This window comes from Rhynchophorus ferrugineus, unplaced genomic scaffold, assembly GCF_030347505.1.
Source record: "Rhynchophorus ferrugineus isolate W39M unplaced genomic scaffold, kcgeb_rfMv2 rfM7, whole genome shotgun sequence".
NCBI classification, from domain to species: domain Eukaryota; kingdom Metazoa; phylum Arthropoda; class Insecta; order Coleoptera; family Curculionidae; genus Rhynchophorus; species Rhynchophorus ferrugineus.
In genome coordinates this window covers 11,734,107-11,753,415 of record NW_027472586.1, presented here as the reverse complement: position 1 = coordinate 11,753,415, position 19,309 = coordinate 11,734,107, and the positions used below count along the sequence as shown (strand labels likewise).

At 33.5% G+C, this 19,309-nt stretch overlaps 1 protein-coding gene across 2 annotated transcripts in view; it reads left to right on the top strand.

The window, feature by feature from the left end:
• Nucleotides 1-1,442: 1,442 nt before the first annotated feature.
• The window catches only part of kermit (PDZ domain-containing protein GIPC-like protein kermit), a 32,110-nt gene continuing 14,243 nt past the window's right edge, over nucleotides 1,443-19,309 (top strand). The window contains exons 1-2 of one of the 2 annotated variants that reach the window (XM_076409624.1): nucleotides 1,443-1,651; nucleotides 13,038-13,275. In XM_076409624.1, coding sequence (XP_076265739.1) covers nucleotides 13,042-13,275 — 234 coding nt within the window. In that variant the 5' untranslated portion in view covers nucleotides 1,443-1,651; nucleotides 13,038-13,041. Of the gene's footprint in view, nucleotides 1,652-6,377; nucleotides 6,521-13,037; nucleotides 13,276-19,309 lie in introns of those variants that run through there. The other variant, XM_076409623.1, reaches the window with a different exon arrangement.

Here is a 19,309-nt window from a genome sequence, read left to right as displayed (position 1 = left end):
TATAAATAAACAATGACAATTAACTCATAAATACTTATATATAGTTACGATAATCAAGGAATCTGTATAATCTTGCATTTTTCGATGACAGCAGATTATAAATTTTTAAGTATATTGTTATTCGTTATATTTTTAATTATGTTCCTAATTATATCGTTTAATGTCGTAATTGCCACAATGCAAAAACTCCTCAGAGTGAAGAAGAAATATTAAAATGTTAATTTAATTACGAGGCTAAAAATGTCTAGACTAGTGATAACTAGTGGAAAAACATGTTATTTCAGTGTCAACTTGCGTATAACTCACACTTACAATTCGGCAATAATTTGTTAAAATAACATCATGTTAGATAAAACGCAAAACACATTGCAACCAAAATAAAACAACTACACTGGTTAGTCGAAAGATATTCTCAACTTGATCTAAAATTAAAGAGGTTGATTTATAAGACAATCACAAAGCCACTTTGGTCCTATGGTCAGGATATTGAAGCGAACCAAACCATACGAACTTATATAAAGTGTGTACTATAGCTATAAGTTATTATAATTTTATAATAGGAATACAGAGGAATACATATTAATGTGTAGTAATAAATTAAGTTATAATTAAGATTTTACTAAGCGTATCTAATAAAGATGTTAAAAAAAAAGTTAAAATTAATCTAGAATTGTTGAAAAAAGATTATTGTTATGTCAAATGTCAATAGGCAATAAAGGGTATTTATAATTTTCATCCAATATCACGCAACCCAACATACTGTCTAGGCTGAAACAAAATCATTTATTTCGAAAAGCTAGTTAAATATATAAAATACTATAATAATATTTTATCTTATTCTTATTTTATCTTTAAAAATTATCTTAATTTTAGTTAGGTGGATTAACAAATAATATCCTTAATCTTGTTAATTCGGGAAGGTTATGCAACTCAACATGTCATTAGAGTTTGAAAAGTATTTGTTTGTATACAACATTTTAAAGATAAAAATGATGATGATTCTGTTTGTCTGAATTTTACAAGGGTAATAATATTGTAAAATAATAATTCAAATCAATGTAAAACTTATATTAAGTTCTTATTATACATTATTTTCATTTCCGAGAAACAAAATTATTTCGTAAAACTGACGCCTGACAATCGGTGACATTTTCTTTTTATTGTATTAGCTTGAATAATATTTTCTCTTGATTTGTGGCTGGTAATACCGCGAGTATATCAATACATTGTTTTTAAATGCATAGTTGTAAAACGCCAACGTTTGCCGCGTTGAAAATACAGTTAACTTGTTGCAGGAAAACGGCCGCGATCATAATCGTGATAGGCCCATCGGAAACTAGGCGCGATTTTGATAGAAAACCGGTACAGGAAACGGAAAATTCAGGACTTCAACGGACGAGAACACCATTCCGCGGTCAGGCTTAGCTACAGGTCGTTTTGCTGCAGTCTTTCGCTGTCGTTTTGGTAGAATAGTCGCGCGTGACTTTCACGACTCGACGTGTGTACCTATGCAACGCATTCTGCGACCACCCGAACCATAGCAGGATAAAAAAATGTGATAATTTTTCTCCGTTTTTTGGTGTTTTTGTTTTTCAGTTGACTGTTTTGTTGTTTTTGTGAAGTTTAAGTGATTGGATATTGGCCCAACTAGGTACGTACCACTGGTTTTTTATGCATAATTTTATATTGATAGTAATACACGAAGTGTTTATAATTCTTAATGTGTTTATGTTTCTTAAAAATTCAATTCGATATAAATTTGTTTATTGCTGACAACGACATTATGTATTAATATTTCCTTAATAGAAATACCGTTGGATTGCATTTTATTATTTTATATTTACGATGCAAGCGGATATGCAAATATTATATTTCATCGACATGTTTACGCCGATTTTCTGTGCTACTTAAAGTACCTTAACTACAAGTCACGGTGATTCATCTCGATATCAGTTTCTTCGGATCCAGTGCGTCCGAGTTAATGGAAATAAATCTCAGTCGTACCGAAAAAAACGCCGGAAAGTGGACAAGGTCCGCACGGAATGGAACCAGATTAATTTTTTGTAACCCTGAGCTCTATTATTTTCGATAAATACAAGGTGATTCGAGTTACCTTTGCTTTCGAAAGGGTACGTTTTTTGCTCGGTAGATGGATGCGCGGTATGCACGCTCCATTATGAAGTCATTATCCTGAATCATTTCGATTAAACACACTTTATTACACTTTTATATATATATATATATATATATATATATATATATATATATATATATATATAGATTACTTTTCGGTTTTTCCTTTTCATTTCGTCATTGAAAACTCTTATGGGTAAATACAGCGGTCGTGTTTATAGAATAATCAGAACTTATTGTCCTAGTTTTAACCAAAGAAATGAGTGTCTTATGAGAAAAACCAATGTATCGTCGTTCGGCTCGAAACAATATTATACTAAACATATTCCACACCGATCGACTTGAACGGACTGAAGATGTAAAATCCGAGATATTAACCTGCATACCGATTGCTTAAATAAAAAATTAGTCGTGCTTTGTGTATTGTTTTTTTATGGTTGCTTCTTGATTTTTAACACTACACCTTTGTTTTGAGAAAAACATTATTAATTATTACCTTTTTATATATTATGTAATTATTAATGATCATTTTTTTCTTTAATGTTTATACATAGAAATAATCCCGTACAAATTGGACACTTGGCAACACATCATCGTTATGCGTATATGTAAAACGTGTAATTTTAGGTTAATAGGAGATGTCAAAAACTGACAAGTTGTAATTACTTGCCGCCACCCAACAAGCTCCACAATAATTAAACATATTCTACTACCTTTTATTTCATCTGGCAATATATACTTACCTTATTTGCATTAAATTTTATTTAGTAGTTTTAATTTATTTAATATTGCAAAAGTAAAGCTTGTTGTCTAAATCATAATCTTTAATAATCGATAATTGTACCATATCATTCTCAACTGTCACTGTCAATATTTTGCAGATATCATCAAAACTGTAATTTTTTTGTTTTTATTTTATTTAAACTTCAAATGTCATGACACTTGATCACACTCATTTTTTATTTTCTTCAATTTTATTTAATATCGTATTATTTAATATTAAGTTGTTCAGTTATATAGTGTTATTTTAAAGGGGCAACTTGTTTACTTTCATCAAATTTATGTAACTATTCAAAGCTGGGATCCAAAATTATAGAGCTGTCACTGTCATTTTATATTATTATCTGTCATAGATCAATTTATAGGTGTATAAAGTGTATACCTTTAGTGTAAACTACAGGTATAAGTTATTATAATTTTATAATAGGAATACAGAGGAATACATATTAATGTGTAGTAATAAATTAATTTATAATTAAGATTTTACTAAGCGTATCTAATAAAGATGTTATAAAAAAAAGTTAAAAATAATTTAGAATTGTTGAAAAAAGATTATTGTTATGTCGTCCGCGGATGTTCTTGTATGTTATCGTTTTAAATGTCAGTTTTAACATTAAATCGTTTAAGCGTATGTTTATTGTAGTTTTATGTGTACCTCATGATGAAAATTATAGGTTAAGTGATTGAAGATTATCATTGCCTGTTGTTAATTACTGTAATCTCCCCTTTTAATGCTGAATATCATATTTAAAGCAGTCAATCAAGGGGATATATAAATCGTCGAGTGTCGAAATCTTAATAGCTTATAATTAGTTACCGCCACCTAGGGGACATCGTAATGATTAAACTGATTTAACGAGTCTTGCTTTACGAGTCGAACCTCAACTACTGTACGGCAGGCACATTTATATTTCCCGTTTATCTGATGGTGAATAATATATTATCTTAAGTTATTTACTTAACATGTCCGCCATCAATATTGATATTATGCGTTCCGAGATTGCCTGATTAAAAGATACTAAGAATAAAACGAAAACGGTTTTTTTTAATAATTAACCATTCTATAACATAATATTGTGATGTGTTAACATTTTCTTAAATATATATTATTTATCCAGGGGGTAAGAATATTTAGGGAAAACTCTTTTTTCTATTTTAGGATCTGAATCCCGCCAAAACGTGCGCCTGTGTCATATAACGTCAGTACACAGTCAGTAAACAATGAAGTTTGGCACGGATCAAAAATAATTTATTTGGTACATTAATTATGTAAAAATATCGATATTGCTATAGAATCAATAAAAGTATATCCAAATATAAAAAAAATATCAAAAACGATATTTTTTTGAACAAACCGACTTACTTTCAAGGGCCTTTCTTTGGTCTTGGAGGTAGTAAATTTCTAACATATTTTTCATACACTACTATAGCATCCATCACCGAACACTGACGTAATTCTTTCAGATCAGATGTTCAAGATATCATAACGCATTGCAATATTTTCAGATCATTTTTTATCAGGCAAATTATCAATCTCGACCGAAATATGAAAACACATACATTTTTGTTAATCTATTAATCCGATTTCATTAGATAAATACAATATTTGTGTGTGATTGCTGGTTAGTGTCATCATTCCAATTATAACTGATATATAAATACATTTTCCTTTTTTTATTTTCTGCATCTAATTTTTAAAGCACTTTCCTTTATTAAATTTCGACGGTTGTCGACCATTGTCTCGTTGAAGGTACATACCGTCATCGGCGTCAGGCTAATGGCGAGAGTAGCGGATTCTGCCATCAGCCGCAGTAACGTGTTAAGTGTTAAGAGGCAAATTAAATTTACCTTTAGGGAATCAGAAAGACTGAGTTACAAATGAACTCGCGAGTAAGCTGTAACGGTACAACTTATAAAAGAGAAAAGGTATTGGTTTTCTCACGCAAGAAAAAAAATCATCAATTAATGAAACGTTTATTTCAACTTTTTTTCGGTTATTTGAAACAATTCTATTTCTGAACTGTCGTTTAAAGTCTTTTTCGATGCGATTTAATCAACTGACTCAAAGAACGATGCCCTCAAGGCGTTTGGTGCAGCTCGCGAAAGTGCAACAGAGCCAAATCAGGCCAATAGGGTGATTGCAGAATGATACGGGTTGAATTTTTGATAAAAAGTCAAATTTCATATGAGACAAGACCTCGATTTTAATATATTACTATTTTTGATTACAATAATATATAAAGGGAGCGGAAATAAAATACATTATATTATTTTGAGATATTACTTCATCGATAAATCATAATTAAAGTGTCTGAATGAATAAACATAAACTTGGCAACATAGCTCTCGGTACGACAACTACTACCAGCATGATTTCTATTATTTTCTCGACTTCAATAAAGGCAGGGAATGAAAAAGACGTCATTCTATTAGTTTAATCATTTTGAAATGTGGTTTTACATTCTAGTACTAAACAAACGTTTTAACTCTCAAGATTTAAAGGAAATGAAACGGTTGGTTTAAAAAAAAAATACAGTTTTTGAAATCATACTGAAATCTCATTGAATGGTTTGACAATGTTGAAACTTGTTTCTCGAAACCCCACAGAATATAGAGCACTATTGGTTACATACAACGTTGCCGCTTGTATATTTTCTTACTAAAAATTATAGTTTGATATTGCCAATATTGCCAAGTTTACTTTTTATCATAAGTTCCCTGTTGTTGGAGACACTTTCTTATAACTTTTTTGTTTTGTGTTTATTACACTCTTGATAAAGAATATATTAGTTCAAGGTTCTTATTTAACCTTCCTATTACACGTGTTTTATATTTTACTATATACACACGATTTAGCTTAATACATACCTCTAAGCCTGTTTATTTATTTAAAATATTATTTCAACTACTATCAACTAATCAGTTTGAAGTTGATGCCGAGCCCAAACAATACCAAAATAATAATAGTGGTTTATCTGGACTGGACCTATAGTTTAACGTGGGCTCCGAACCACAGTCCTCGGCATCAAGCCTACCGACTGATCAGTGAGAAACTTAGAGACCATCCCAGAACACATCCGGTCTTACCCAGCCTGGTTACTGGCGTGACTGGGATCATTTTCCTTGTCGGATTTTACACTCCTGTCTAGGACAATCACAAACATAAATTTACGACCATGCCCTAGAAGTATTCGAATCCGCGGCTATCGCAACAGTAGAAAGACCATCCTGTCGCGTTTACCACTGCGCCACCAAGCCGGCTGGAAAATAACTTTGTTTTATACATTCTAATATCAATCTAGCGTAAATTTTGGGCACCCTATATTTTAAAAATAAATGTTATTATACATCTTATGTATAATCAGGTACGAAAATAGACTTTACGCTATGTACTGATAACGCTTATCAAACTAGATGAGATTACGCAGACGATTGTAATGCGCATTGTTATCAGTCCTCGTCGAAATCAATGTGACAAGTAAGAACGGTACTCCAACTCAGTACCTATTCGAGATCGCCAACGATTCAGTCTACAACACGCGAGTGAAAGTTTGATTTTGATTTTTTTTTTCATTAGCTAGGATTTAACAAAAACACGTCGTAGTGGGTGAGTACTAGTCACGTCCGAACATTTCACAGTTGACGTTTCTGTTAGATTAACAAAACATTTAGAAAAATCATTTCAATCAGTTATAGACGACAAAAGAATGGTTGGATCTGATTTGAGTAAAGATAAAATTATAGAGTAGATATTAATGACGTCAAGTAGATAATGCGATGGGCAATAAATGAAATTGTGGTTTCGTTTATGCTCGTTAAAACTGGGAAAAACAAATGAGCAACCTGAATGTTACGTTAACGTGATATACAAATCGTTACTATAATGTAAGTTTTCGAGGTGCGGGGCGGTACCGTAATGATGCTGCTTTTGAGATGAGATTGTTAACTTAAACACCTATATCCTTTAAAAACCAAGTGTGAAATATGTGGAGTGTATGACGTGTTCAGGCGTTATTCAATTTTTCTTGTTCTTGTTTAATGTTTAGGTGGAAATTACAGTTTTAGTTAATCAAAAATAATGTGGATGATTCAGATGTATTCTTTTAGACTTTTTGATGTCTGTCATTTTTATTATTTTTAGAGGTGTTAAACTATTGCGTTTAATATACGAAATGCCTAATGGTGTCAGTTCTACACTTAATGGAGGATACAGAATGCATTAAGATATTCCCCTTCTCTTCTCGGATCGGTGCGTTGTAAAGCAATCGAAGCGCAATTCGTTTAGTTCGACCATCGATTTCATCGATTTGTGGCATTGTGCATTATAATATATATAGCTCATCTCTTAGTTCTCATAAAAGTAATTCCGATAAGGAGTTTTTACCTACACCAGAACAACCAAAGCACCATCTTATTACTACAGAAGATTCTAATGATATAATGATATAATTTTGGATTTCACTTTGCCAAAGAGTAAAGCATAGCTGTTAGGCTCTTTAAAACAGTGGAATTTGCTTGATGATGTTGATATCACGGATCAGCGGACTAAGCATGAAATATTCTCAGCATGTTTCACAAAAGAAGATGGAATTTGTTTTTGCAATGACATAAAAGGTACACGTGAGAAAATGTTAAAATTTTGCTTGAATTTGTAAAGTATCGCGAGTATAACTGGCAGCTGATTGGAGATTTAAAATGGTGGGATTTTTTATGGGACTTCAAGTATCCGTGTTATTTGTGTTTATGGGATAGCAGAGCGGCTGCTAAGCATTATACTCAACGGTCATGGCCTGTAAGAACAGAACTTTGCGTCGGGAAAGAAAACGTAAAATTTGAGCCAATTGTTGAAGCAGCGAAAGTGTTAATGCCGCCTCGGCACATTAACTTAGGGTTTGTGAAACAATTTGTTAAAAAACTGCATCAAACCTCAGAAGCGTTTGAATACTTGAGGACATTTTTTCCGAAATTATCAGATTCAAAGCTTAAGGCTAGGGTTTTTGTTGGTCCGCAAATCAGACAGATTTTCGCTGATGAAAAATTTCCAATGCTGCTGAATCGTACTCAAAAAGTGAATTGGAACAGTTTCGTAGTAGTCGTTTCTAGAATTGTAGGAAATAACAAAGCGGGAAACTACAAAAACTAGTTGAAAATATGCTAAAAAAATTAAAGTCATCGACCGCAAGATGTCATCAAAAGTTCATGTGTTGCATGTTCATTTAGATAAATTCAAAAACAACATGGGAGCTTATTCAGAAGAGCAAGGAGAACGTTTTCACCAGGACATTATGAGCTTCGTACAACGTTATCATTGCCAATACAATGAAAACATGATGGGAGACTATATTTAGGGTTTATTAAGAGATAGTACCTGTGAACATAACAGAAAAAGTAAAAGCGTGCACTTTTAAATTATTTTCTACATTTTTGTTAGTTATTTTTAAATAGTAAAACTTAATATAAATAATTAAAATGTTCATTTAAATGGTTTCATTTTCAATTAAAAATTTCAACGCCCTGGAGGACCAAAAAAGTCCGAAGGCAATGGATATCAAAACTTATTGGACCAAAACTCATCTCAAACTATTAGTACAGGATGTGTTGCTGCGCATATGGTGGAATCCTTAAGGTTTAGTGCTAAAACCGACTGAAATTGTTACCGCAGTTCTGTATCTTCGGCGGGTGAACAAATATAACGACGTATTCTTGAAAAACTTAACGTGTCCTGGTCGATGTAGCAAACACCTAATAATATATATACAATAAAATAATGTAATCAAAAATCGATAATAAAAAATAAGGAACTCACTAAAATGTAAAAAATAATCAAATTTAGATTCTTAACACAAAAAAACGCTTTAAAATAAAATAAAAAGTACGTAATAATCGTTGTAATAACTAAATAAAAATCAGTTTGAAGTCGGTACCGTGCCCAAATAGTTATATTAAATTATATTTGCCTTGTTCCTTTTTAATTTTGTGTTTATGACATAAATTTGTATTATTATTTTTGTATTGTTTGTTGTATTGTTAAAAGTCTAAGTTTGATTATTTTTTACATTTTAGTTATTTAGTATTTAAGTCGGTTCAATTTTTTTTATAAAAATATTTTATTTTTCTCTCTCTAGTGTTAGATATATACTCAATAAATTACGCAGTTATTTTATTAAGTATAACGATGGGTAGTCAGAGTAAAAGTACATCCCGTGTCATGAAAAATGGGAATAAAGAAACAATGATTGATAATAAGGAATGTTTCAGGCACTGGGGCCCACTATCTAGTCTAGGTGATTTGATAAATGTTCCCACCAAAGTAGAAAAAAGAAAGTTGCTGCTCTGTTGGGAATCGAACCTGCGACTTCCGCGTGTGAGCCTAACGTTCTAACTACTACACAGATTTATAGAAACAGTTGCCTACCAATTTTTTAAGACTTAGATATGATATGGTTAGGGCTTAAAAAGCAATGTGAACGGCTTTTACACTGAACTACTTTCGATTTTTCGTCAAATCAGTTCACCAATAACATTATACACAAATATCTGATTATTTTAGATAAAAAATATGTGAAAACATTATACGTGCCTTTGAAATTTGAGGTTTTCCTTCGATTTACCCTCCTTCCCCCCATGTGATCCTAACTTTGTTCCAATGGCACCACCTCGGACGTGCACTCTTTCGAATAAAAGAAGAATTTTGAAAATCAGTCCATAATCGACGGAGAAATCGGCGAACATACATTAAAAAAATAAATAAATAATATATATATACATATATATACATATATATACATATATATACATATATATAGATATATATACATATATATAGATATATATACATATATATAGATATATATACATATATATAGATATATATACATATATATACATATATATACATATATATACATATATATACATATATATACATATATATACATATATATACATATATATACATATATATACATATATATACATATATATATATACAGCCGAACATAGAACCTCCTCCTTTTTTGAAGTCGGTTAAAAAGAATAAAACCTGTATAACTATCGGAATATCCCGATACGTACAAGCGCGCGCTTATTTTAATAAAACGCAATACTTTATCTAAATCCCGGCTTACCCAAAGACCAAATTTCAACCGATCACCCTAGTGACCTCATCAGCATCGTCATCCGAACAAACGAAAGAAGACAAAAATGTCACGAGCGAAAACGAGAAATGCCATCGAACAATGGCACCGTCCGATAATAGAGAGGCGGTGGACATTATGAGGTCGCTCATTATACAATCTAGGCCATAAAGAACCGACAACCCATTTCAGCCAATCTTCATCTCGACAACCTGCCGCGTGTGACCGCGTGACGCCGAACTCTTTCGTCGAGCGTAACAATTGGCCTTTAAATTAGCGATAATTTAGCGTCCAGTTAACCTACGGAATCGACAAGAGAAAAAAAGGACGGACGCGGCAACGTGTAGAATTCAGTTTGAATAAAACATACGATCGTTTAGGAACAATGAGACAATTAAAATTACACGGAATATTTCCCGAAGTATCGTTGAACGGCCTGATTGTTGAAACGCGTTTAGAGATTCTCCCACAGAATATAGAGCAGTGTCACTTAGGTACGACGTTGCCGGATTGCGTAAATAGTGTAGAACTTAAGGTTAATTTCCTTATTCAAAATTATAGTTTCACATATTACCTCGTTATCGATAATAGTAAATACACCTTTCTACAGAGTTGCTAAATTTACTATATGTCGTGAAACATCGGATGTTATACCAGGAATAGAACAATATTAATCGTTTGCTGTTTTGTTACTTGTTTAAACAAAAAATAATAATTTCTTGAAAGTCGCCATGGTTACTAAATAATAAAGTTCAATGCTGTTGTATTGTTTTATCGTTAAAAAACGTTCTTATAAGCAATATTAATATGGTTGATCGATTCCAGGACAATATTTGGTAATATTAATTGTTTTTGTATGTCGTAAATACAAAGAATATTAGCCGAACTTGTTGAATTTAGTTACACAACGTTGCCATGTTTATTATTTCTCGAAATAAATCAATTACTGCGACAAGCAAGCAGTTCGTGATGTTGCCAAGTTTGCCGTTTCGAGTGAGACCTTCTTTCTGGCGAAAGTGCATACGAGCCATCAGCCAAGAAGGGACATCGAAACGCATGTTTGAACAACGGCAGATTAACCGAGCAAATATTTACAGAAGATTAGATATAAATGGCGATGTATTACAAGTTTGTATCAATAACGTATTGATTAATGTTAATCTTCGATTTGTTAATACTTATTTTATTATTGATGTCAACAACTGCCAAATGATTGATAATAGAGATCTATTGTCGTCGAGATAATTGGTGGTGACTAGCGGCAAGATACGCAGAAAATAAATAATCGTGTTTTCCGAATCGTCGTCCGCGTAGTATTCTTGCCGTTTCTGTTTCCATGAGAATGGCGAAACTAAAGGCAAACATCTTATAGTGTTACAGAATTTCTCATTTTTTTCAGAAAACTTTCACCGTTCTTTTAACAATCTTATTAGTTAATGTATATACCCAACATTCATTTAAAAAAAAGAAACATTTGGTTTCTTTGGAGCCAAAAAAAATAACTTTCAGCGCTGCCAAATTTATTATTTTTACTAAAATGTTCCTTAGTCTTTCAGCATTCTAATTATTTAGTATATAGCTAACATCGACTTAATAGAAATGGTTTAAAATATTGAGAAACAAACAAAACGTTTCCTTTGTTGCCAAATTTATTATTTTTTTAAACGTGTTCTCCTCTAACAGTTTTATTATTTAATATCTAGTGATTTCCCTAACATAGATGTAATAATGTTTAAATTGCTTGAAACCAAAAAAAAACATTCAATGTTGCCAAATGTATTATTTTTGCGAAAATGTTGCCTGAAACTGAATAAAAATTAGTGTTAACATTGATTTAATAAAAACGGTTTGGAATACTCGAAGCGAAATAAAAAGTTTCCATTGTTGCCAGATATATTACTTTTCTGAAAATCTTCGCTAGTTTTTTTAATAATGTTCTTATTTAGTAGGTGCAGTTGTATCTATATTTGCTTAAAAAATCACTGACCATTTACACCAAATTGTTGACAGCTGACCTATTATTAGAAATCTTTCGCTTTATTACTTGACACGTCATGGATTTGAATTCTCTCTAAGTAAATCCAATGGACTGCTGTCAATTCTCCCGAACTCTTCTAAATTCCTTGAGATAATCAGTTATAGCTCTATATTATGAACAGTTAACAATATTGATGATAAGATATATTGGTATATAGATAATATTGGCGTTAATTACAGATAACACAGGGCTAAAAAATTAAATAACGGACTTTTAATTTTACCATGGACAACTAAAAGGATTACGTGGGACAATTCAAAGAAAACTGCTTTGAATAATTAGAAAGGTGGTCTTCCATCATGTCCCAATGGCACGCTTCTTTGATAACCCGTCAAAAATTGCCATAACGTATTTAAAAACATGTACAGATTATATATTCACACTTATTGTATATTCAAGTACATATTGACGCGGTAAGAACAACAAAGTCAGAAATAAAGCGACAATCCAAGAACTATGTTACCTTTATAGCCCCCTGACAGAATTTTTAATTATATTAAAATACCTGTTTACTAAAATATATTTCCCGTTAATCAAAGATAGTGATCAGGCAATCATTTTTTATAGTACTTTCGTATATAGTCGATTTATGTAAGTAACTGATTTTTTTTGCGAACATATCGATTGTTTTTAATATCTCGAAAGTGATTGTAGGTAGCTCAGCGCAGTGATTGCGTTCTTCATTTAAAAAGATACTTACACCGAAAATTGAAAGTGCGCATTGACATACAGTAACGTTAAGTATTTTACGTTGTTGTCAGATTTGGTTTTTCCCGAATAATTTGGAAATTTACTATAATTATATAAATGCAGAGCATTTAAGATGTAGCCAAATGTATTGTTTTATTTTGAAGTTATATGATAAGATATTTTGAAGTTGTACATTGTTGCCAAGTTTATTATTTTTCCTTGAAACGATAATTGTGTGATGGGCATTTTATTGTTGACAGAACCATGTTCAAGAAGCACCGATCGAAAGCGGTACCACCACCGATCCCGGACAATAACGGGACAGAGCACAGCAACCCGAATGGCGTTCCGAAACCGACGCCCGCCTACCATACCAATTCGCTGCAATTTTACTGCCAATTAGCTCACGGAAGCCCCACGGCTTTCGTATCAGGTTTCTCTAACGTCAGGGAACTGTACAAGAAAATCGGCGAAGCTTTCGATATACCCGCATCAGATGTAAGTACGAGAACAATCGCTTATTAATTCATTGTCGATTAGTAAGATCGACAATAGCACTAAACTTGTAAAAATTAGGCGATGATATTCATGTTTATTCAACCTGCTGCCATTCATCAATCATTAACTGGTTGATCATGTCCCTTCATAAGAAACAGTACCTCTCAGAATCATTAGCTATACTAATATGAGATTAATATTATTGAAAAAGATTAATAAAGAAAAATTCTCCACAGTTAATTAAAACAAGGTACTTATCTAGGACGACCCATTGGTTCTCACTTATTCTCTAACGAAATAAAGTTAGTAGTATACAGTTTAGTGGTTTTACCACTTAGTGCCACAATTATACACATGATCATACGGTTTGGTTTTCTTGACTCTGCCTCCTAGTTCAGTGTTGTCCAAGAGTTGCAGCGCTTCGGTCTTAACATGAACATAGAGTCTTTCATAGAGTCATAACTTGCATTATGTTGATATTACTTCTCGCGGAAATATTCTGTATCTGCGTTCGGTTTTCTACCACACCCCAAATACAAAATCCGCAAATCTGAATGGAGGACTCGTCTGGATAGGTTCGATATAGCATATAACAGGTCGATTGAAAAGTCCGGCCTGCCATAGTAAAACACATATTTTTGGCAAAATTAGTTTTTTTTATTCAACATAATTCCCTTCAAGCGTGATACACTGATTATAGCGACCCTCCAACTTTTCTATACCATTTTTGTAGGACGATTTGTCCTTTACTTCAAAATAGGCCTCAGTTTCGGCGATCACCTCTTCATTCGACGAAAGTTTCTTCCCAGCGAGCATTCTTTCAGATCTGGAGAATACGGTGGATGGATGGATTTTTGTCATCGTTTTCACTGACTTGTGACATGGTGCATTGTCTTGGTGAAGTAACACTTTCTTTTTCTTCAAATGCGGCCGTTTTTCGGCGATTTCGTCCTTCAAACGGTCCAATAACGCTATGTAATAGTCGCTGTCGATGCTCCTTCCTTTTTCAAGATAGTCAATGAAAAGTATTCCATGCGCATCCCAAACTACAGACGCCATAACCTTGCCAGCCGACTATTGCGTTTTCCCACGCTTTGAAGCGGATTCATCGTGTGCAGTCCACTCGGATGACCGTCGATTGGACTTCAGAGTGAAATGATGGAGCCATGTTTCATCCATTGTGACATATCGATGCAAAAACCCGGGTTTATTACCCTTGATCATCTTCAAATACTGCTCTGAATCATCACTTTCTCATATCCAAATATTCGTGAATGATATGATGTACACATTTAGTTAATATCTTTAGAGTATCTGCTATTTCATTCAATTTCAATTTACGGCAATTCAAAATCAATTTGTGAAGTTTTTAATGTTTTCGTCAGTAGCAACCTCCTTTGGTCCACTGCGTTCACCGTCTGTGGTACTCATTTCACCACATCTAAATTTAGCATACCAATCCTTGATGGTTGATTTTCCTGAGGCAGTGTTCGGAAACTCGCATCAAGCCAAGTTTTTGCTTCAGATGTATGTTTCCCTTCAAAAAGCAATATTTTATCAACACGCGAAATTCTCTTTAATCAATTTTTTTCACAATAACAAAAGTTGCTTCACTCAAAATGCTATAATTCACAAACTAATGATCCGACAGCTGTCAAATTTATACACGCATCTTTTGAAGGTTGGGGCTAACTAAAAAACGTATTTATTGAATTTTAGTAGCGCCATCTATGTGTCAGGCCGGAGACATTTCAATTAACCTGTTAATAATATTGATTTGGACATGTTATTTCAGTATTGGTGACTTGATGACGTATACTCTATAGATACTCTATCTAGATCTCTACAAGAATTATTTATAAAGCATATCTTTCTCTCATTGGATTCATATATTTCTCGCATCCAAAAACAAGACTGGTTTACAGAAAATTACACAGAGTACTTCATAGAGCGCATTGTTTTATAATTGTTGTACAATTTCAACCGTTATAATTGATTTCAGCCATAATAAAATTAGGAAAAATCGAATTAAAAGAAGGGACAATTAACGTATCGGTTGTTCGGCTTACCTTTACCTACTTTTGCGCCAGAGATTCGTTCGTCTAGCTTCGGTACATTGTCGTTTCTTTGTTCGCCACCGATTACCGATTTTATTTGCACGGTTCGTGTTACCGGCGAGCGATCGTCGTTTTTTTTCTAGGTCTTCGCCATCCTAGACTATTAATTAAATTTATCTAGCAGTATTATGCGTGGTTATTAAATTATAGTATAATGATATTTTTCACGTAATAGGTGTTAAGGATGCACGAATAAAAATATCCAGGATCGTGACTTAATTTTGAGGGTTTTCTGTTTTCTTTTAATTAGAAACATACGAACATTTTTCGAAGTCAATGCAGTTTTTTACTTTTTAAGAAAACCGGTAGTAAGTGATATTCAGTGGCAGCAAAGTCCGGAGATTACGACGATCGTGTTTATTTTCAACTTGTGACCAATCATTTTCACGTTTTATAATAATTATGTCGAGTTTCAGCCTGTATGAGGGTTATTGAGTATATGATTGATCTTTATTTGCATAAAGCGGCCCAAAATATATGCAGGATTTGAATTTGCAGCAATATTTGACACAAGGGCCATCAAATAATTATTGTGGACCATAATTACAAGTTTCAGAAGGCTTTTCACCGCGTATAACCCCAAAAGATCTGTCTCTCCATATTTACGAAGTTTAATTGAAATTAGAACTGAAGCTTCATAGCCTAGCATATCGGTTTAATGTAATATTAATCAATGTTAATGTTCAAGCAAAAGCATACTGAGCTACTAAGCTATTTCACATTAACGCCTTCTTTAGTAGTTCAAACTGACACTTCTGGGATTCAGGGAAATCACACGCGATGTGGAACAAGCGCATCCACAATGTGGAGATGCTGGTGTTTGATACTGCCGCATAACAACTGAGATATTTCTGCTGTAAACCATTCTGCTAACAGTGTGAAGACTATTTGCACGAAAAACTATTTCTTATATAAAGCTAACTTGTGCTTTTGTGTTACTTCTATAAAATACATAAAATAAGAGTATTAGCTACGAAAGACATGTTTAACATTAACCCAAGAAATAGAACGCCAATCAACCGTAACACGTACTATTAGAACAAAACCCATGTACCTACGTGATCTTGACATAGTCAGCTAGAAGACGATTGCACATTATGTGACACCATTGCAACAGTTGAAAAATAACATTCTTTAGAAAAGAAGCAGTGAAAATATCAACTTACTATCTGTTTGAATGTTTTATTGTCTAACTGTTTTAATTAAATTTCAACTAGTTCTGTCAGTCTTAATATATTTTAACATTTGTAATATAGACCGGGAATATTTTGGTGGCTATATCCACCATATTTATACACAGCTACCTCTAAGCTTTGAGCTATAAGAAAGCAAGACCTGACGATGTCGTCGTCGAAACATCGGCAAGACATCCGACATATTTAATGATGTTAATTGGTTGGCAAAAGTGTCTTACATATGATATTATTTTTTAAGTAATCTAAACATGGCATTACAAGGTAACAATGTCACAATATTTAAAGTGCAAGATAAGGTGGAAGTTGCAAAAAAGCTTAATATGTAGGAACAAAGCGCGAAAACAGGGAACTTCAAAGCATTTTGTAATTTAAGTGAAATGCAAAAAGAGCCCAACATGATTGCATCACCGCAGGACAGCTTAACTCAAATTAAAGAACATCTATTGGGACTGGACAGGAATCTGCAAGAATATTTTCCTCCAATCGCCAGGAATAAAGCTTGGATAGGAAACCCATTTACATTCAAGTTAGATTCCGAAACGTATTTGGCAGATTCAAATGCCGGCTCGTTAATTAAACTGTCAACTAACACAGCCCTCAAGGATATATTTGACACAGGACCATTGATAGATTTTTGTGTATCTTGTCTTCAAGAATACACAAAATTAGCTCATCAAGCAATAACTTTTTTAATGAATTTTGCTACAACTTATAAAGGTGAAGCTTAAATATGCAAACCGATTTTATGTCGAATCGTACCTTAGGATAAAACTTTGGTCATTTTCCGCAAATTTGGATTCTTTGGAGTAAGAAATAAGCAGCAGTTCCATACGTCGCACTAAAATTTAGTGACTAACAGGCCAATTAAAAAGTCCGCGACCTGACACACAGATGGCGCTACTAGAATTAAATCCATATATTTTTAGTTAGCTCTAACCCTCAGAAAATGCGCGTATAAATTTGATAGATGTCGGATCATTAGTTTGTGAATTATAACATTTTGAGTGAAGCAACTTTTGTTATTGTGAAAAAAATGGATAAAAAGTAATTTCTCGTATTGATAAAATATCACTTTTTGAAGGGAAAAAATACAGTTGAAGCAAAAACGTGGCTTGATGCCAAATTTCTGGACACTGCCCCCGGAAAATCAACCATCAAGGATTGATATGCTAAGTTTAGACGTGATGAAATAAGCACCGATGGCGGTAAACGCAGTGAACGCCCAAAAGAGGTTGTTAACGACGAAAACATTTAAAAAATCCACAAAAGGATTTTGAATGACCGTAAATTGAAATTGAATGAAGTAGCAGACACTCTAAAGATATCAATTGAACATATACATCATATCATTCACGAATATTTGGGTATGAGAAAGCTCTGTGTAAAGTGCGAGCTCACTTTTGACCAAAAACAACGACGAGTTGATGATTTGGAGCAGTGTTTGAAGATGATCAAGCGTAATAAACCCGAGTTTTTGCATCGATATGTGACAATGGATGAAACAAGGCTCCATCATTTCCGAAGTCCAGTCGACAGTCATCTCAGTGGACTGCACACGATGAACCCGCTTCATAGAGTGGGAAAACGTAACAGTCGGCTGGCAAGGTTATGGCGTCTGTATTTTGGGATGCGCATGGAATAATTTTCATTGACTACCTTACAAAAGAAAGGACCATCAACAGCAACTATTGCATAGCGTTATTAGACCGTTTGAAGGACGAAATCGCCGGAAAACGTCCGTATTTGAAGAAAAAGAAAGTGCTGCTTCACCAAGACAATGCACCGTGTCATCAGTCAGTGAAAACGATGGCAAAATTCATGAATTGGATTTCTTGTTCGAATTTCTTCCTCATCCACCGTATTCTCCAGATCTGCCACCCAGCGACTATTTCCTGTTCTCAGGACAAATCGCAGAAAACTGAGGCCTATATTGAAGCAAAGGACACATCTTACTACAAAAATGGTATCGAAAAGTTGGAGGGTCGCTATAATCAGTGTATCAGCCTCGAAGGGAATCATGTTGAATAAAAAAAAACTAATGTTGTGTTTTACTATGGTAGGCCGGGGACTTTTCAATTGATCTGTTAAAGAGTCGATACCAAAATATGTGGTATTAATAAACCATTTATACTATTAATAAATGTGTGTTATTTTACCTAATGAAAGCTTGGGTTTAAAAGTGTTAACTGGGTCATGAAAGGGCAGTGTGAAAATTACCAGGCCATGGCAGAACAATGTTGGGACACACTGCTCTATGGTTTCAATCTATTAGCTCAGAGACGTTCTCGACTTTCATTTACACGTGGGTTTGCGGTTTCTTAAATTCACATTATTCGTCAAGTGTTCTTCTATAGTTCTGTTTAACCGATAGTTACGGACTGATAATCATGAGCGTAAGTTCAGTATTCCTTAATTTTGTTTATGTATATCATTCTGGGTCTCACCAAACGAGCTGACATTAGTAACATTCGAAGCAAACGATCACGTTGACCCTCAAACACGTAGCATAAAAAACACCACGATATAGAGAGCGCAATTTGTCGTGAACGTAGTTAATTAATAGTCGCATGATAATAGCGGTCCTCCTGTTCGGGCATAGCCGATGCTGTTTAACACATACATATATTCTCTCGGCCACCGGCCGTACTTCCGGTTGTGGACCTTTTATTCCGCGTCGAAACAATGACACATCTGCTCTGATTTTGACGTGTTTTAAATTGT